This window comes from Quercus suber, unplaced genomic scaffold (genome assembly GCF_002906115.3).
Source record: "Quercus suber isolate HL8 unplaced genomic scaffold, Cork oak 2.0 scaffold_357, whole genome shotgun sequence".
Lineage (NCBI taxonomy): Eukaryota > Viridiplantae > Streptophyta > Magnoliopsida > Fagales > Fagaceae > Quercus > Quercus suber.
In genome coordinates, this window is record NW_027069809.1 from 750,597 (window position 1) to 772,396 (window position 21,800).

The 21,800-nt window shown below is 36.5% G+C and overlaps 1 protein-coding gene across 1 annotated transcript; it reads left to right on the forward strand.

Annotated features, from left to right (window-relative positions):
• Positions 1 to 17,871: 17,871 nt before the first annotated feature.
• On the forward strand, positions 17,872 to 18,432 carry LOC111994743 (uncharacterized). Its single transcript, XM_024026623.2, has one exon. It carries the CDS (start codon positions 17,872 to 17,874, stop codon positions 18,430 to 18,432), a length of 561 nt encoding a protein of 186 aa, XP_023882391.2.
• Positions 18,433 to 21,800: the final 3,368 nt, after the last annotated feature.

Consider the following 21,800-nt stretch of genomic DNA (forward strand, 5'->3'; position numbering starts at 1 on the left):
TTTGGCCAACCTTTGTTCCAGATCAATCGTGGGTTGTGCATCACTAGTCTAGTTTCTTCCAGATCCGGCCATGCTAATCTGTCTTTCAACGATTGGAATACCGGTTTGTAGCTGTGGTACCTATGAGTTACGCTATAGCAATGATCAATAAACTGCTGCGCATTGTGCTTATACTTAGCACAAATTGCTATTACGTGTGAACACGGGATCTTGAGTGCTTCCCATTTCCCGCACGTGCATGTCATACTCCGAAGATCAACCCTATGCGTGTGTTGTCTACCCCCACTACTCAGAGGATTACCCAGTGTGTCAACCTGATATATCCGCGCTTGTGTGGACATCCGTGTCACCATATGGTCCTTTGCCTTTGCTTGTTTTTTTTCAAACTTGTCCATGGCATACTTGCACCATTCTTGACCCGCTTCCAACTGATCTAGAGTGAGATTATGATGAGCGTCAAAGCATGAGTTCACTTTGAAAAAGGTGAACCTCACCATTGTCGTTATTGGCAAGCTGCGTGCACCTTTTAGTACTCCATTAAAGCACTCCGATAGGTTGGTTGTCATTGCTCTGTATTGACACCTTCCGTCGTGTGCAAGTGTCCACTTTTGTTTATTTTCAGCTTCAAGGTACCTGTGTGCAGCCGGCTTGACATTGCGAATTAATTCCAGTGTGGCTTCAAACTTTCTGACTTAATTCGCACTTGCTGCCCTCCATACCAAGTTCTTCAACTCCGGAATTTTTCATTTTGTGTTCACATTGCTGACTACATGGTGATAGACCTTGGGAGGTTGCAACCAAGTCATACTTGTGTCATCAAGGCAGGCTTTTATCCCCGAATGTTAGTCAAAGATGATGCAAAGATTGGCCTGGTCCGTAATATTGGTCAACAATGCTAAGAACCATCCCCATGTCTCCTTGCTCTCACTCTCAACAACAGCAAAAGCGAGCGGATAGGCCTCGTTGTTAGCATCTATTACCATTGTTATCAACAACTTCCCCTTGTACTTGCCATAGAGGTGCATTGCATTGATGCTTATCACCGGCCTACAATGCTTGAACCCTTCAATACACGAACCAAAAGCCCAAAAGGCACAGTTAAACGTGCAAGTTCCTAGCATGTTACGGTTGTCGCACTTCAATTATGTCAATTGTGTCACTGTGGTTGGATCTGCATCTTTTAACGCTGCCAGAAATCGAGGCAATACTACATATGACTCATCGAAATCCCCGTAGATGGCTGCAACCACCTTCTGTTTTGCATCCCAAACCTTATAGTAAGATGTCCAATGGTCGTGCTTTGCATGCAGGAGACTACGTAGGGTTGCTATTGTTCTTGAAATGTCTTCCTATACGTATGACTCAAGTGTGATGGCAATGAACTTCGAATCCATCATCCTTCCATCATGATCCACTTGGAGTGACGAGCAAGTGTGGGGACCCTTACATGTTGTGATCTCCCACAACTTGTGCCTTTTGCTGTTGATAGCTCGAACTGACCACGAACATGCACATGTACACATGTTACAACCAGTCTCCTGGGGTCTGACTTCATGTACTTAAATTTCTTATTGAGTCCCACAGAGAACATGCAAATGATTGTGCAAGAAATTTAAAAATAGAATTGCTTCAATTGCTTGATTACCCACAGTTTTTAAATTTCTAATTTATAATGCATATATAAGTTTTTAATGAGGTGAGAAACAATTTATTTGATGTAGAACTTGCACAATCACAATTGGAAGAGCTTACTAAAGATAAAATGAGCATGAATATCAATAACAATGAGCATCTTCAACGGAACCCTCAATCTCTTCTAATCCAGTCTCTTAATCAGTGATGTCTTTTACTTTTTGATATGGCACTTGGATGGTTGGACTTGGATTTTGCCATCAAGGATATTTTGATATGCCATGTATTAACTGTCTTTTAGTTTTTGATATAGAACTTGGATGCCATGTAATAATCTTTGGGGTATGAATTATGGAACTTTGACATATTATTGAATTTGATAGTATGGAGGGTGGAACCTTTTGGACTAGTAACTTGACTCTTTATTGTTGAATGAAATAATTATTTTCTTTTGTTATTATTTGAATTTTTATTACTTGATTTATTGTTGAATTATGAATTTATATGTATGGGAGTTGATAACAGGTTATTTTGAGTTAAGTTTAATGTTTAATGAAAGAAGTTGTTTGGGTCATAATCAAACAGGTTGTTAATAGGTTATTTTTAGTCACATTTGAAACTTATATTTTTGTCAATGTCATGACCACAATATATAAGGATCTCATAAAGTAAACAATGTCTGAATAATACAAATGTTTTCTAATTTTAATCCATAAACCATATATATATATATATATATATATATATCATAGTGTATGACAAAGAAGATTATGATTCAGCATCTTTTATTAACCCTTCCAAATGTTTTACAAAAACATTTCATTATCTCCATACTAAAATGTTTGGATAATCAAATTTAATGGTTACTAAAATATACTCAGAATTATCTATATCCTAACTTGCACTATCAAATGACAAAAAATAAAAAATAAAAAAGGAAATATTATAAAAAAATAAAAAAAATCAAGCATATAATGCAACATAAAAATGAAAAGAATTCTAAAATGAAAGAAAGAAAATAATCAAAGAAAACAGTATATGCCATTCAGTTAGTAAAATGTAAACAAAATGATTGAGTGGCACAACCATCCATTGAGTTCCATTGATTTTCTTGCGAAATCAAATAATTAATTGGATTTGGAATGCTCTGCATATTGAGGATATAACATGAAACTTAAATAAAATAAAATAAAAACTTGATAAGCAAAAGAAGTTAAAGAGAAGTTACTATTTTTACTGCATTGGAAATTAAAGCAGATTCTTAGGAGCAAAACATGGGAGAGTGGAATTCAAGCAACTTGTTAGGAGTAAAATGTGGGAGTGAAATTCAAACGTGTTAAGGGTTTTTTTTTTTTTTTTTAACAAACATAGGAGTTTTGTTTTTTCAAAATAGAGCCGTGGTAGATAATTTATTTGACACAACGTGGCTTTTTTCCTTAGGTGTTTTTGTTTTCGATTAATATCAATTTAAGATTTTAAACCATTTCTTTTGAGTAGCTTCATTAGTTACAAAATATGTTTAAAAAGATTCAATAAGCTCAAATCAGCTGTCCAAAAATCTGTCCAAATTGTCATAAATGCTCTCCAAAAATCTGTCAAAGTCTTCTATGTCCAAAAAAATCTTGTCAAAGTTGTGTCCAGTAGCTGTTACATCAACAATAAGACATTGTCCAACTACCGTGCAAAAAACAAGGACATCAACCAAAATGGTGGTTTTCAAAGTTTATCAATATTAGGATCTACTGAAGCCTGCAAAATATGCCACCAAATATGAATCAGTAAATGAAAAAAAAAAAAACTAAAAAACTAAAGGAAAATATAAGTTTAAGTTATACACAAAACATAACGTCTACGCGCACCTAACTCAAGCCATATATCCCAACGTGATCTTGTCCAACCAAAAATCCACAATAAGAAGATTCCTACACTATTTCCTAGCTATGGAGGAATTCCCTGTCCATTCTAGAATTATTGGGTATGGGGCCATAGTTGTTGGCCAATCATGGTATTTTATTAATAAGTTTTATTTAGTTTATGGGTGTTCATCCCTGTGAGTTTTGGGTCAATTCATTGAGGGTTTAGTGTTTAGGCAGATTGTGGGCGGATTCAGTTTATGTTTCGTCTTACTCGTATGCAATCCTACATCAAGTCTTTTTCTCTTCCTTGTTAAAACCCTAGTCATTATTGAATCCTAAAGCAAGGAAGTTATTTATGCTCTGACTCAAGAACAAGTTCTGTACACAAAATGGTTTACCTGTATGCATCTCATCCTCACTCAACATGCTCTTGTCCCCTTCAATCATTAAAATGAGATTCCCCTCATGAATCTAAAACCATAGACAAGACCAAAACAAATTGACCCAGTAATGCCTTTTTCTTTGTACCAAGACTAGAAGGGATTTTTAACTAATGTAGAATAAATGCCTTTTCTATTTTTCACTTACCAATCAACAAAAAGAAATGCCTTCTTTTTGTACCAAGTATGCTGGTCCTGTGACACATGTATTTCCTAATATAATTTAATAAGTTGCTGTCTCTAACATGCTATGTCCAAACTGAAACATAACACTTGTGTTGTGTCTATGTCCAAATTTCATAGATCTAATTTGATGTGCAGGGCTGATTTTAATAATAATAATTTGATATGCAGGGCACCTTTTTTCCAACACTGTCTTGCAAATCAAACAAAGCTTAAAGCAAGGAAGGAAATTTATAAACAAAACTAAGCAAATTCAATTTCTATGCCATGCTGGACTTATGTATATCTAGAGAGAGGAGAGAGAAATTCAGTTGCTTCAAAGTAACCACTTCCTTTTATAGCCAAGAAAAATCCCAACTATCTAATATTGTTTTTGATTTTTTTTTTTTTTTTGGTTGTGAATTGTAATTATCGAAAAATGAACATAAAAAACTAAAATAAATTAACAAGTCCAGATATTGGGCAAGGTTTTACCCCCATATGATCCACATCATCAACAGCTCAACGCTGTTTTTGTTTCCTCATAGTTGCCTTCGCCGGTCTCGTTTGACCTGAAATTCAAAGTAGAGCACATTACTTGAATGCACACATTCCCTAACCACCAAAGTAGAGTTTAAATGAGCTATATAGCTTCTCTTTTACTTATCCACTAAATAGGGGTAAAAGGTCCCAATAGGCTACATCATTGGGCAGATTCTGTGAGGATTTTGTGAAATGAAAATGGAAAAACTAAGGACAAAAATTCTATAGCAATGATTGATCACCCTTGACAGCACTAATAAATTGGGTGATGAATTGGGTACACCTCTAATGTCACATGACTACTACAAATTCTACAACCACAAATAATGATGGTGAATACATGATTAACTGCATTGCAACAATGGCAATAGTAGTTCAATACTATAGAGGATATACTTAAGACTCTTGGATTATGCGTTTGATGATGAAGCCTTTGAAATATCTACCAAGTGAAGTGAGTAATAGTTGACAAACCCTCTGCTTAATTTAATTATCAGAAAATGTTTGATCTGAGTATATCATCACTTAAAGCAAACAACATCATATGCAAGTCAGACATTCTATTAAGGTAAATGATAAACGGTTTACATAGCATGGAGGTGCACTGGCTAAATAAGAAAATCTAATGCAAACTGAGCACATGATTGTTAATCTAAACATTCTAATTTACAGATAGTAGTTAAGAAAGATATCGTCCTAGCTGTGCAAATAATTACTTTATCATTCTGAACATAGAAGACTAGGACATATAATAGTGGAGGTAGACATAGGAATAATTCCTTTACGAGTTTTATATATCTTTTATAATTATGCATAGTCCGTGGATTTCATAAATGTTTCCATAAATCATGGTATTTATCGTCACCGGTCCCACAACGAGGGGGGTGAATGTCAGTGTGGAGTGATCTTCACAACCCATGTACCGGCTCAATATTCTCACTTTGTATTTGTTCGATCTATGCAGCCAGTTTGTCAGGGTTAGGAAGTGAAGGGTCCTAGGTGGGCTTAGCTTGAACTACAGGTGGGGTCGATCAGCCTGGTATGGGTACAAATATACAGCCACCATCGTGGGCAGAGTCGCTGAATAATGGGGGAGACAGCCGACTGGGTGGCGGGGATCGAGGTCCGGCTTGAGCATAGGATATGTGTTCTACACTATCGTCATGGCCAGCGAGGTGGGATGGCTGGGCAGCATCGTCAGACGTGCATCGCGATGACCTGGAGCAATCCATGTACATGCCCCAGTCGCCCTCCATCACCTCATCATCTGTACAAAAATAGCTGTATTTATTAAGATGACAACAAGGGATTGAGTCAGAAAATTATTGTGCTTTATACATTAGCAAACAGATTATTGTGCTTTATACTCGATGGAAAAATGAATACACTTGCTGTTTTTTCATCAATGTCTTAAATATAATAGCATTGATGTGTATATGTTAAAAGTGAGTAATAGTATTGTGACTGTAGTTTATAAGGAATGAATGAAACAGGTTTGCATGTCTTACATTTCAATACATATATATTTTGGTTGGAAGAACTGAAAAAGTCGTACCTGCTGTTTGATATTTAAAGTGCTTAGTTTTAATATTTAAAGTTTGGGAGAACATTGTAACTAATTATACCATAATAAAGAGAAGGAAGTGCATATTAACCCTAAAAACTACTTACTGAACAATATATATTTCGCTACTATAATACATCCTCTAAATAAATTAAAACTCAAAGTAGTAGAAGTGGAAGTCAATAAGAATTGGAGGTATTAGAGTTGGAAGTTACCCAAGTCATCTTCATCCTCATGACCAACTCCAGGACCTCCACTGTGTCCACGCCCTCCAGACCCACGACCTCCCCCACCACGGCCTGTGGCATGTGTGCTCGCCTCAGTCGTTGTGGCACGCACGTTCTCCAATGTCACTCAGCTCAACTCTCTGACAAGATCCAGTGTACTCTTCAGGTGGTTGTACACTTGAGAGTCTGGTTCGCATTGCAACAATAATACCACATTGGACTAAACCTGCAAAATAAAGGAGTCTCGTTATAACTTTTCTGGTTACTTTTGTGTTGTGCATGACTGATTTGGAAACAAATTATGCATGTTGAGCTTATTCATATATATATGAACATTGAAATGGCACATCAGTACATATTGCTTGTGACTAATGCATATCTAGTGGCAAGAAATGAAATGTTCTCTAAAATGAATGTCAAAATATTGATTCAATGGCTTATGGTTGCACTTTAATTTTCAGAATGCATGCAACAACACACATATATTGTCAATCCATCAAAGAAGCATTGAATTGTTGCCTTACTAGGATTTCCCAATACGTCGACTCACGCGTAATGTACTGTCTGGTCGTCCTTCGGTACGACTCCATGTAAGCAGCAAGGTATGTCGTGTCCCCATCCAATGTTGGTGTGTCGGCAAGATGTTCCTCTCTATGGGCCCATCGGTCAATGTAGACAACATGCTCTCGCACCCAATCCCTCTCTAATTTACCTTGGAGGGAGATTTTGTGGAGATCAACCGATGTATCCACAATATCCGGTGGTGCTTGCTTCATCCCGAACTGAGAAAAGACACGTTCGGGATGATGATCCTCTACTATCCAAAAATAGATCAACGGCATAATGGCCCTCCATATATGTCGGCCAGTAGTGCAATATGGGGGCAACGAGTCTAGGACATCCTTGTACGGCTCCCAAACAACCTGCATAAATGGTCAACAAAAAAACAAATCAAATACGTACTTATTTGTGTCAATCCTCAATGTGAGCAAATATGTAGAAGACCATTGAAGAACCACTTCACTAAAAATCCTAAGACTTTCTTGACCTATTTTCCTCTCTTATTGGATTTGACATGGTAAGATGCACCCGGATACTACTGGTTGCACTAGCTAAAACCGAGGGAAAAATTTTAAGGGTACACAGCTAAATATGTGTGGAATCAAAACAACATGCTCATCGGTGTAAAATTACTAATGAAGGTACTCTATATTGACTGCCCACCTTTTTGAAATGTTCGTAACTAATTCCTTGTATATCTATGGTTTAATCGACCAAAGTTACATTATTAACTATACACATGTAGTAGTTGACAACCCTACCAAGTGAAAAACAAAAATATGGAGAATTATATCCTTGTGACATGAAGTGGTAAAATACCTGGTGTGCCCGTATACTCGATAGTGACGCTCGATATGCAGCTAGCACATGTGTGGCATGCTTTGTCGTGCTCTTCGACCCCTTCCATCTAGTAAACATACAATTTTCGACAATGCTCATTAGTTAATATCAAACAACAATGCTGCCACGAAAATAAATGCGTAGCAAAAATGAAGCCATTAATTAGCTTTCGTATTTTCGATGGAAAATACTTATTAGAATTGATGAAGTGTTTTCAGCACTTGATGAAGTGTTACAAACAACGCATTTCTAGTTTGGCCAATTTTATGCTTTTAGAACTGAAAATATATTAATTCCCATATGATAGGGGGAGAAAAAGTGAATTACGATGTTGTCATAAACATAAAACTGATATTGGAGCTATCTGGTCTGGTGTACCATGGTCTACTGCACTACATGTGAGTCAAATGCACACAAAGGGCATTAAAAGCATTGTAGTTTAGATGTTTTCTTCGAAGGTGATTTCATTGGTTTCATCCCCACTTGTTACTATTAAAAAAGGAATTAAAAACAAAGTCTAGATTGTGAATTTCTGAGCATACAAATATGCCCTTGGAAAATATAATAAACACATACAAATTCATTGTTTCATAATAATACAAATTTAGATATAAATTCAGAACAAAGTATATAAATTGGCTAATAAACAACCCATTTTTTCCTTATTAAAAAAATGACCAGTTTACATACTCTACCAAATGGAATTATTACAGAGACTTTTTCATGAGTTAGCCAAAATTCAAAAACAAACATCTTTAATATTAAACTTAAATATGATTAGATTATATACTATTTACAAATATTTTGTACAACCTATTTTTATAAATTGTGGCTGAGTACATATTAAGTACTAAATAACGTGCATGACTATGATTCCCATTGCACTAATAGATGCATCTAAGTGTACTAGCTTAGCATTATCTATTAAAACAAAGTATTTTGTATTTGTAATTTTCTTTTGCACTCATAACAGTGTATATTGGCATGCTATCTTGTTAAGTAATCCATTAAATTAATGTCAATTACACTTTTGGTTTGAAACAAGGGTTACTTCTCGACAGCAGTGCCCTTAGTGAATGTATTACAAGTGGCATACATGTAAGGATTTTGACCAACTATAGACGCGTGAACGGTAAATGACAAATGGCATGACAATTGTATCAAATTAATCAAATAACATATTGACTGGTAAGGGGACCTGCCTCCACCGGCGGTTGCGGCGGCCTCGCAACATGGCATATCACTAGGAACCTCGAATACGCCCAGAGCTGCACCAACATCAATGCTCCTCCCATCTGCATCGCCTTCGTCTTCGATGCCTTGCATAAGTGCCTATATAGCCAGGCTAATGCTCAACTACCTCAACTGTACCTCTTCGCGTTGCTGATTGGGTTCAGGAATTATAGAGGCATCACCGACACCCAATTTACCAACTTGTCCATAAATAGAATGGTCCCCAATCTGAGAAGTATGTGATAGGGTGCATGCTGCTGCACTACCTTGTCAGTAGCATCCGCAGCTAAGGGACCTCTAAATTATGCCTCCAGCCAGGTGACTCTTAGCCTCACCCGAGCAAGGATAGACTTGTTTTCATGGGGATACGGTATCGGCTCTAGAGGACGATGACCCAGTAACTCAAGACACAATGCTGGCCACCCCAACTTAACACTCCCAATCATTGGCAACCCATCAACAAGAACCCCTAGCATTACCTCAATATCTTGTAAGGTGATGCCCATCTCTCCATGCGGTAGGTGGAATGTGTGCATTAACGCTCGACTAGTGCTGTGATCAACGCGTGATCCACTTCCAAGTTTGGAACCTTGAATAACCCTTCAAAACCCGCGTCAATTATGAAGCGAGCAATTCATGGGTCTAGCCCATGCCGGGGTAACTTGCAAGATCGGCATCTGCACTTTAGCACACCTGGCACTACCTGCACACGAAAGAGCACTGTCTTAGGATACGCAAGAGACAGTAAGCTAACTAGTTAATTACGAACATTTTGCAGTATATTAGTTATGACGTTAACTGGTTATTCACTCAAGCTTAATAGCAGATAGGATCAATTCAAGATCAATGACATTTTTTAAAATTAGCACTGAGGTGATGGGCTATGTTTTGAAATGAATGAACAAAGTGCCTCACTATGTCAAATGGAGTAGGGAATTAGGAATCAAATTCAGTTGTCTTATGTGTAGCCACGCCTAATTGTGTGTGCACATTTGGGAAAATAATGGCAGCGGATTCATTTTAATTGATTACTATAGCTTCTAAATGAGATCTATTGAATTTGAATAATTCTGATCCATACCATTTTCTTTGTGCTATTAATGACAGAATGTTTTTAAATTCACGATTATTTCTGCTTCATACCATTTTCTCTTTGGATTAAATAAAATTCTGCCTAAACCAAAAGAGAAATGCTACCATGTCCACATTTATTTACAAATAATCAAAGAACCCTACAGAAATAAAAAGAAATGATTTCGACATGTCCGAAGTTCAGTACAACTACGTACCTAACCGGCAGGCGTTGCCCACAACGCCGTGGATCGATGACCCAGCTGCTGTGTCAACTATGTATTTACTGTGGGTCCAGGATCCACATTTCGCAGTTGCTGCAATCTGACACGCATGCAATCATGTTAGACACGTAGGTCTATGTTTAATACTGAAGAAAAGCTTGGCTTTTGCAAGTAAACACAAGCAAATAATTGAATGTTCTAGAACAAATTGACAGAAACAAATAGAGAGAGAGAGAGAGAGAGAGAGAGAGAGAGAGAGTGAAAGAGAAACAGCATGACAGAGAGATTTGACAGAAAATTGAAAACATATAATTGCTCAACTGAATTATACATCATGCATCTATATATACACTGATTTTCAATCCATTTAATCATATCAAGGAAGAGTTAAAGTAAAACACTAAAATATAAAATAGCTAGCCTGAGCATATATGCCTAACTTGATCCTAATGTTCATGGTTGCAAGGCATAAACAAAAAAGACACATAGTTGCAGAATATATAAGCAACCTAACCAACCAACCAACGTGCGAATCAATGTCTAAATCAAACAAAGTAAACCAACAAATGAACACAGCAAAATGCAAACCAATGAATCAATTAAGCACCACAAAAAACTCCATTGGAAAATACTAAAACATAGTTGTAAAAGGTACACAATTACCTTTAAACAAGCCCTGCCTAGAACGTCACTTCTTTAAACAAAGTGTAAAGTTCTTTCCTTTTACTTGTTCCCCTAATCTTTAAGTTTTTCCATACTTGACATCACACTCTAAACAAAATTTTATTTCATAAAGCAAGAAGTGAAAAGGGTTCATTGTAACTTAGTGGCTAGTGAGGTGTGTTTTCAACAAAAAAGGGGGAGACAAACATGGAAGTAGGTAAAGGTGCCATTAGAGCCTCTAGTGCAATGGACATCTCACTCACAAGCACAACTTTGGAAGTAACTAATAATAATCAAATTAATTTTGAGCTTAAATAAATGAATTAAACAACTGTGAGACCTATACCATCAAATGATGGTGTGTGCATAGCTATGTGTCAAATGAACATTGAATTGGTGACCATAACAGTCCAAGAGCTTTGCTTTCCTTTCTTTTGGGTTTTTTTTCTTAATTTGTTTTTATGCCCCACAATCCAAGAGTAAACAATTTTGATTATCTAGCATTTTCCTATAAAAGCCACAAGCCTTACAAAAAGAAGTCAAATATTCTTTTACCCTACAACTGCAAAGTCGATTATGTACATAAAATTTATGAAACCTACAAATTAAATATTTTGTTAATGTTAGAAGTCAATTATATTTTTATTGGTCAAGCTAGTCTTGGTTGTAAATTAGGTTTTTACTAATTCATTTCTTTTCTTTGAATCAAGCACATTTTTGTAAATCAATAGTTAGCTTTCCTAAGTGAACTAGAAATAGGGTCAAGGTAGTTAAAGGTGAAAGGAAACCTTAAGGTGCCAAGGCCTTCTATCGCCCGATGCCCTAAGGTGTGAGGCGACAAGGCCTTTGGTGCAGCCAAGGTCAGCCCATTCCAGAAGACCTAGAATTTACCAAATTGTCTTTATTCTGGGAGAACTTAATTAAAAGCAATCAAACAGGGAAAAACAAAAACAAACAATCAAATAAGAGTCAATTCAACTTTAGATTGACCAAGGAAGGTCCCAAGAAAACTCTTCATCATTTGAAATTCCCAAATTAAAAAGTCTTTACAGGAATCTGCAATCAAATAAGAGTAAATTGAACTTTAGACTAAGGAAGGTCCCAATAGAACTCTTCGTCATCTGAAACATCCCAAATTATAGAACTCTTTAAAGGAAACTGCTAGTTACATTCCCATCACTAACTCCTAGATTTTTAATTTTTTATCATTTTTTGTCTTTGTTTCTTTATTGCAATTTTCCATCTGCGTCAAATTTTAGTATTCCATTCTACATCATTCACACAAAATAAGAACAACAATTCATATTCCATTCTTTTCCATTAATTACATTATATATCAATTCCCATTCAAAAGCCTAAACCTTTATACCCACAAAAATTATTTTCGACACAGAGAAATCAATAACTCCACCAATACCCTTGGGAAATAAGTATAGGAGGCCAAAATAAATAAATAAATAAACAAAGCCTTAGATTCGTTAGAAGCACCCTAGAGGCACCGACACTTGAAAATAGTTGGCTTTTCAGAGGATTTACTATTTCCATTCCCAAAGCCACCACATATCTTAATGCTCCCCCTAATCTAACCCAACCTATTAGGAAAGGATTGGTGACCCTAATCTTAATGCCACTAAGTTCCCTTTTCAACCCCACATGTAGTAGATAATAATATTAAATTGATGTACTTAGTCAACAAACATAACCCACAAATGACTGCTACTCTGACACAAGACAGAAGCTTGAACGGGCTTTAATACCAAATTTGATGTAGGATTTTTAGGAATTTCAACACTAAACTAGATTCTTGATGAGATATTGAATGTGTTGATGGCTATTTGGTATTAAAACAATAAAAAGAATATCAAATAAAGAAAGATAAAACACTGGGCAATCACACCTAGGCTTTCTTAAGCAGTCACACTTATGTAAGAGATAGCAATCACGCTTGAAAAAAGTTGGAATGTTATTGAAATCTATCAATATTATTGACTACAATAAAGCCATTATATAGGCTATTTCTAAATCCTTTCTTAGAAAGACTAGGAATTCTAATAACCAAAAAAAAAAGTACTTTAAGAACTTCTACGACAATTCTAATCTCTTAATACAATCAATTCTGCCTCTGTACACAAAATGTAACAAACTTTCAACTAATGTGGTAAGTTTATATGTTCCCATTTGATATTACAAGGATAATGACATGAAACCAACCAAAAAAAAACCTAAGATGTTGAATAAAAACAATATGGCAGCAAAGGTTTTAGGAACCCAAAACAGTAGATATACAGGGAATTAATGAGTTCAATTTAGTTCAGTGATAGTGGATGTCCATGGTGTACATTTTATGGTTTGTGTGTAGATATATGCGTGCATATCCATTATACACACATTATATCTATTCTATTAATAACTTAACACAGTGGAAGCTTGTAAAAGCCAGTAAGTTTGAAGCTTGTAAAACCAATAGCTTCTCAATTCAAGATCATTCAGCATTGAATTAAAAAACAATTGCCCCTAATTCAAAATAATGACATAACTTATGACATAATTTGTTGAAATTATAGAGTTTGATTTGATATCAAACTATATGAATTAAAAAGCAATTTCCCCTAACAATGAACATCGTTGTCATGCTAACTGTATTTTACATGAATTTATGCCCTAGATGTGCATCAAAACCCAGTTCAAAACCAAACCCAACAAAGCTAAAACAACAACAATAATAATGAATAGAGATAGAGAAAAATCTAACAGAGAAAAACTTAAGAAGCCACACTCAAATCAGAGTACATGCACAAGCAACACTTAACTCAGATTACATGCAAAGGGAAAAAAAAAATTTGAACTCAGCATTTAGAAATTACCTTAATACATTTCCACTCCTTTAACTCTGAAGATGGATTGGGTTGAGCTTCGGCTATGGTGAGAGTGAAAAGGTGTGGGTTTAGGTGTAGGTTTGGATTGAGATTCGGAAAGGGTCTACTGAACGATTTGGTTTAGGTATGGGTAGAAATAGGAGAACTTGAAGATTCGTTGAACTTAGGAAGGCTCTACTGAACAAATTGATGGTGGCTACTGATTGGGCTAAGGAAGGGAGAGAAACTGTTGAAGGAAGGAAGACAAACTGTTTTAGAGACGTTACATTCAAAATGGTACTTATTCTGCACATAACTCGGTTTCCACATTACTGAGTTTCAAACAATAACGCGGGAATATTTTATTGCCCAAAAGCCACGCTGGATTGCCAGTGTGGCAAGATCCTGCATAAAACTCGACTTCCGAATAATCGAGTACCTTGAGTAACTCGATCTTAGGGTCATCGAGTATCGAAACAGGGGCACGCACCTATATAGTTTCGAAACAGGGGCATAATGCCAAATATTTTTCCCAAAAGGGGCAAAAGGCCAGATAGTCCTCGACATAATTGCAGATTTGTTAAAATATGAGGGATCTTTGCTATAGGGTCTTGCTAGCTTGTGGTCTAGATTGTTACTGGTTTTTTCGTTGTGTTTTGGTTCTTTTTGCCGCTTTGGGTGGTTGTACTGTTCCTTTGTTGTTCAATGAAATCTCAATCATTATTCATTAAAAAAAAAAAAATGTCCTTTGCCACATTACTTTCATTGCCCCCTCTCTTAATAAATTAATTATTTTTTAAAAATTAATATTAGTTTTATGAAAAATGTAAAAAAATATAAAAAATATTAATCATTTCTTCTTTTTATATAAAAAGTTTCTAAAATTATTGTGAATGCTCTTGGGCTTGACAAACTATATTCTAAAATAATACAGAATTTATTTACTTAGATGAAGACAATAATAATAAAAATAATTTATTTTTCTAAAAAAACCACCAAAACTTTTTGGTTTTGTCCTAGAAGATGGCATAGCTCATAGGACTGGTACAATACACACACACACACACACACACTAACGTGTGCCCCTAAGACACATATTATTATAAACCATTATAGAAAACTTTATGGAAAAACGAAAAAGTAATTAGTTATTTTGACAGCTTTTTCAATTCCCCATAAAAACTTTCTCAAAATGGATAGTTATGTATGCCCTAAGGCCACACATTAACCGAACCCTATATATATATATATATATATCAAGCACAGACATAGTCAACAGAAATTTCTATCTCAAATATATAACAAAAATGTGCACTACACTCAAAAAAATCAATGGATAATGGATTCATTCCTTCATGGAGGAATATCTGTATATGTATATGTATTCAATATTTTGTATTTATTGTTTGTCAAGATCTCTAATCTCTATGACGCTTCAAATATTGCATGACATAGGAAAAAATAATTGCAAGGTACAATACGATGCTCCCAGCTTTCATGTTTTGGCAAAGCATCTCTATTTAGAGGGTTAAAGAATGAGGTTAATGAGCTTCTTGATAAAGAGACAAGGATGTGGTTTTAGAGATCACGTGTACTATGGGCTATTCATGGGGACAAAAATTCTAAATACTTTCATAGTAGAGCCACCCAAAGGTTTAGGAAAAATAAAATTGATGGGATCAGGAATGCATCAGGTGAATGGTGTTCGAATCCAAGGCAGGTAGCAACGGAGATGTTGAATTTTTTCGACAATTTATTTTCTTCAACCAGTACATGCCAACCTGAGGTGGCTTGGAGACTATGCAATGCATAGTTACCGAGGAGATGAACAGGGAATTGCTATTAGAATTTACAGAAAATGAAGTTCAAGTGGCTCTTAATCAAATGGCTCCGCTCAAAGCACCTGACCCAGACGACATGCCTCCTATTTTCTATCAGCATTATTGGGAATTGGTTGGTAAGGATATCACGACATCTGTTTTATCTTTCTTAAATTCAACAACATTACTAGACCATTTCAATCACACCTTTATCACTATGATTCCTAAAGTTAAAAATCTTGAATTGGTGTCGGAATTTTGCCCCATCAATTTATGTAATGTCTTGTATAAAATTTTCTCTAAGGTGTTAGCCAACAGATTAAAGAAAATACTCCCACACATTATAATTGAACACCAAAGTGCATTCGCCAAAGACCGACTTATTTTAGATATTATCCTAATTGCCTTTAAGTCTCTTCATACACAAATCCAATAAGGGGGGCGAGGGGGGGGGGGGGGGGAAGGGCCANGATCCCATGCCCTTTCAATCACCTCCCTACGCCTTTCATCTCTCGCCCACATCGCTTCAAATACAAACCTCCTCTTCGTTGGCTTTGTGCGCTTCTTCTTTGTCAAGTACAAAGCTAACATACAATGGTCAGAAGCGGACATAGAAAAATGGTGCACTTGAGCATCAGGAAATTTCTCTACCCACTTCCCATTTGCCACCATTCTATCCAATCTAATAAGAGTCCTCTGTTCTCCAAATCTCCCATTACACCAAGTAAACCTTTGCCCAACAAACCCCAAATCAACCAGCCCACATTTACTTAAGCACTCCCTAAAACTCCTCATTTGATTTGCATCACGATCTAGCCAACCCAATTTCTCCTCAGGATGGGTGATTTCATTGAAATCCCCAAATACTATCCAAGGCATATCACATTGATTTTTTAAAGAACACAGCAATTCCCACGATTCATACCTTTTCCTTACATCTGGATTCCCATAGAAGCCGGATGCCCTCCACGGCATAGTCCCACCAACGCCATAGACCACCACATCGATGTGGGAGTGAGACCAGCTCTTGAATCTCACGTCCACCCCTTCTCGCCAAAGCATCGCCAATCCTCCACTGCGACCATCACACGGCACCGTAATCCCTTGGGAAAGCTGAAGTTTCCGCTGCAAACCTTTGATCCTACTCGGACTTGCTTTGGTCTCCACGAGGAATACCAAGGCTGGGTTTTTAGATTTCACCTCATCGGTGAGAAGTTGGACTGTCGAGGTTGACCCTAAACCCCGGCAATTCCACGCGAGCACACTCATGAGGCTCGGCAGGGCTGCACCGCAGTCATCGCCTCTCCGCGTTTGCTCCATATAATAAAAATTCTTTATTCTATAGAGTCTTCAAATCAAAAATTTTTCCTAGTTACTCAATCATGGAGGTATCAGATTCACAAGCAGGATCTTATGCGTGGCAAAGCATTTTAAAAGCAGGATCTTATGCGTGGCAGAGCATTTTAAAAGGTAGAGATGTTTTGAAGGAAGGCTTGCGATGGAAGGTAGGAGATGGGACTTTAATCCGACTCTGGTCTGGCCCCTCTAAATTCCTACCATACATTTCCTCACCAATACCATCGGTATGGGAGGATGCACGGGTCTCTTCTCTTTTCGACTCTTCCCAACAGGTATGGAACTCGACTACTCTTCAACAACTATTCAATCCTAGAGATGCTGAATTGATCCATTCCATCCCACTGAGTACCAGACCAGTAGAAGATGTCCTCATTTGGCCGTTCACTCCAACGGGCTCATATACAGTCAAGTCCGGGTACAGGTTCCTTTCCAAGTCTTAGAGTTTGGACAACAATGACTATCAACCAGCGGACAACACACTTTGGAAGAAGATTTGGGAGTTACAAGTTCAGCCTAAGGTTCGAAGCTTTCTGTGGAGGGCACTCAAGAATTCTATCCCAACCAAGCTTAACCTCAGGCGAAGAACGATCCTGGCAGATGATTGGTGCGATCAGTGTAAAGGGGCAACCGAAGATGTGATTCATGTGCTGTGGTCATGTCCACTTCTATCACAGGTCTGGTCTCATGACTCCACCTGGAATTATAATGCAACTCCGCATTTTGCAAGTTTTCGAGATTTGGTGGAGCATATCATAGACATGGGCAACGATCTGAACCTCTTCGCAACAACGGTGTGGGAAATCTAGTACCACCGAAACTTCATGAGAACAAATGAGCAACCCTTCCCAATCCAACAAATTTTCCTGGAAGTGCAAGAGGCCAGAGCCTCCTTTGTCCGAACCATTCCTCCACGTCCACCTGATCAGCCCAGCCAAACTCCACCTCGACTTATCTGGAAACCTCCTCCTTGGTCGAAACTTAAGGTTAATTTTGACTGGGCAGTGTTTAGAGAAGATAACCTCACTGGTATTGGAGTTATTGTCCGAAATGGGGAAAGCAGAGTAATGGCCTCCATGGCAGAGAGCTTCCAACTGCCCCTATCGATCACTGCAGTAGAAGTGATAGCAGCAAAGAAAGCACTACAGTTTGCCATAGACCTCGGACTATCATCTATTGTCCTTGAAGGTGACTCAAAGATCACTATTGATGGTCGAAGTGGGGAAGAATTATCCTTGGCAGAGTATGGACACCTATTAGATGAAGCAAAGGACATAGCAAAGCAGTTCGCTGAAGTTGAGTTTAATCATGTACTAAGACAGGCCAACAAGGCAGCCCGCAACATAGCTAGACATGCGAGACACGTTAGCAAGCTCTTGGTGTGAACGGAGGATGTTTTCCACACCTTTTTCTTGTAATCCAAGCCGAGTCAGTTTTTGATCAATAAAATTACAATGTTTCCTCTAAAAAAATATTATATATATATATATATATTTAAAAAAAAAAAAAAAAAAAACTTCATTATCAATTTATTCAACAAAAACACTTCATTATCAATTTATTTGCAGAAAATTTACGACTCACACCGGCCCAGTACTGATGCAATTTCTTTAACATTTTATTACCATACTCTATAAAGTATAAACCTCGTTAATGATACTCTCATTTATCATAACATGGTCCAAAGTTTATTTTTCAAATTAGTTCATGTAGGAAAAACTATTAAATTTTGGGAAAAGAACCTAACCAAGTACTACCTCCGTCTCATTTTTTTTGTCCTCTATTCTATTTTGAGATGTCCCAAAATATTGTCTTGTTTCTAAAAATAAAAGTCATTAATTTACTAATGTTCCTATTATACCCCTATTAATTTACTAATTCAATTTTTTAATAAATTTTTTTAAGGGTAATTTTGGAAATTTATACATTTTTAAAAGATAAACAAGACAATAAATGACGTTGCCTTAAAAAGTTTGACTTTTCAAACAGGACAAAAAAATTGGGACGGAGGGAGTAATTATCTATTCACAATTGAGTTACATATAGAAAATGACAAAAATATATAACTAATAAAAATAGCTTGAAAGGACCGTGATGTGTATTTGAGAAATAAAATAATTATAATACATAGAAGATATGAATGAGGTTTCGAACGAGAGCGGTTGTGGACGTTTGCTGGATTCAGATGAAGGGAAAAAAGACAAAGGAGATGGTAAAAATAGGATTAGTCTTTGCTGTGCTGAGAGAGTAAAATGAGAACAAGAAGTGCAAGAGAATCTAATCAAAAATAAAAAGAAGTGCAAGAAATCAGAGGTGCATTTGCCAAAGGTGTGAAAGTGAGGCCATGAGCAATTGGTACGTATGAATATAACATACCCATTATAGCTCTTTGGGTCAGAGGCTTTTCCGAGCCAAAAACTCTGATGATTCTCTTAGGCTCTTCCCCCAACAGATATTGATTAGAAATGACATCTATGTAAAAATAAAAATCCTAATTAGAAAGCAAAACTTTAATTGTCATTGTATAGTCACTACTCACTATCACTAGTATGGTAATTAACTAGGCTTAGAGTAAAGCTTCTTTATCTTCTTCTAAAAAAATAATAATAATCTTGAAATGGTCCATCTTTTGTACCATATCATCTTTAACCATTTCATTTTATTCTCATTTTTCATTAATGGGATATTCTCATCATCTTTTTGGTTTCACGTGAGTTTGAACTGACTGGTAAATGCCCTTAATTGAGTTAATAGATTTAAGAAGAGTATTAAGTCTTAACCTTAACCATGTATCCAGCAAGGATAAAAACGTGGCACAGATGATGATAAAATGTGGCTGAACGTGTGTCCTCCAAATGGTGAGTTGGAAGATCATAGGTTGAAACCAGTTTGAGAAGGCTGTGGACTTGACTAACAAGTTTGTTGCTTTTATTAAACAATAGTTGGTTTGTACTATGTGGTCTCTAGATGTATTTGTATTTTGCAAGTGTAGTNTCATGCTTTAGTCTCTTTCTCTCTCTCTGAAGTAGATCGACAGTGGGGTGGGTCTCGATGTTGTGTCAAGGTGGGTTGCATTTTGGCGGTGGGGTTTTGGTTAGAGGTGGTGGCAGCATTGTGTTTGGCAACGGGTTGTTGCTAGTGTTACTATCATTAATGTGTCTAGAAAATAGATTATTTTATTGGGATGAATTATAAAATAAAGAATGAGACATATGATATATTATTAAGTGAAAATATAAAATAAATAAAACAGTATTTGTAAAAGCAAAATGCATATTTTTTTACATACTGGCAATGCTCTTAGTATGAACTCACCAATACATGTCCAAATTTGACCCAAAAATCATGGTACACATATAGGTTGGGTTTGGATACGATGGATAGTCACGGCGCGTTTTGCTTCCTGCGTTTTCTTTTTTTTTTTTTTTTTTTTTTTTGGCGCAATTGTTGACATTTTGGGGACAAAATTTACTGTTCACGCACTGTTCACACACTGTTCATGCACTGTTCATGCACTGTTCACGTAATATTTAATATTAAAAGTGTGTCCCACGATACTATTTACACATTTAAAAATTATTTTACTACAGTGTTTTCAGCAACAATCAGTTTTTATCAACTTTCAGCAACAATAAGTGCTATCCAAACGGACCCTTTGTGTGATAGCAGAACTACTTGTGTCCAAATGCAAAGGAGTTCCAAACATTCACCGGAAGTACATAACTTAAAGCGCTGGTTAGTCTCTCCATATCCTTCGTGCGTGTGCATGTGTGCCTGCACTTTTTATGGCCCTCAAAAAAAAAAAATTTGGGTTCTCTCTACTGCATTTTCACATCTGGATTGTAATGGTTTAAGTGCTGAATAGTATTTTCTCTACCTTGTGTGTGTGCGCTAAATTTCTTTTGAACTTGTGTAATATTGACTGTACGGAAACTGAATATGAAGCAAAGAAACTTGAAGCTAGCTAGTGCTCACTACAATGCAATTCTTTGCTTTGTTTGGTTGAATTCGAAATCTTCCTTTGAAACACTCTTACATGGAACAGAGGAAGAAGACTGATGCCAAGGGGTCAAGGAATACTGGGCCACCCTTCTTGCTAGGTCAGGTGCTATTCAAGATACATGCGGTTCATTTGTGCTGCTATTTGACCATGTGTAGAGCATAGAATAGTATCAAATTAGACTTTTCAAAATCAAGCCAGCTTATCACATTGAAAGTCAAAGCACATTGCAGCTAGGAAACAATGGCCAAAGTTGGCTTTTGCATGTGTCGGTAGTGTTGGCCATGGAATGTTATTATTGGTTAAGACTTTTCAAGAAATTTAAGCAATCTAGTTAAACGAGAGTCTTACCAAAATGGACAATGGAGTCAATTAATGGGTATTCAAATTGTCATTATATGAATGTGGCTCCCACCATTGGTTCATTAGTTCAAGTAACATACGTATCATTGAAATCAAAATAATTGTCATTTCACTACAGATTAGGCCTTGTTATTTTTATAATTAATATATGCTTATGTCAAAGATTTCCAATATGTTCCTACCCAAAAAAAAANTACCCCAATCATATATAGCTAATTACCCGTGTTCTGTGGGACCTAATTAATGATCATGTAAAGGAAAACCATATAATTTTATCAAAGCCTTGAAGTCATTTGAACGTACTTCTTTTTTTTTTTTTTTTTTTAGAATACTAAATATTAACACACACAAGGAGAGGGGAGAAATTTTTTTAACATTTGAACATACTTG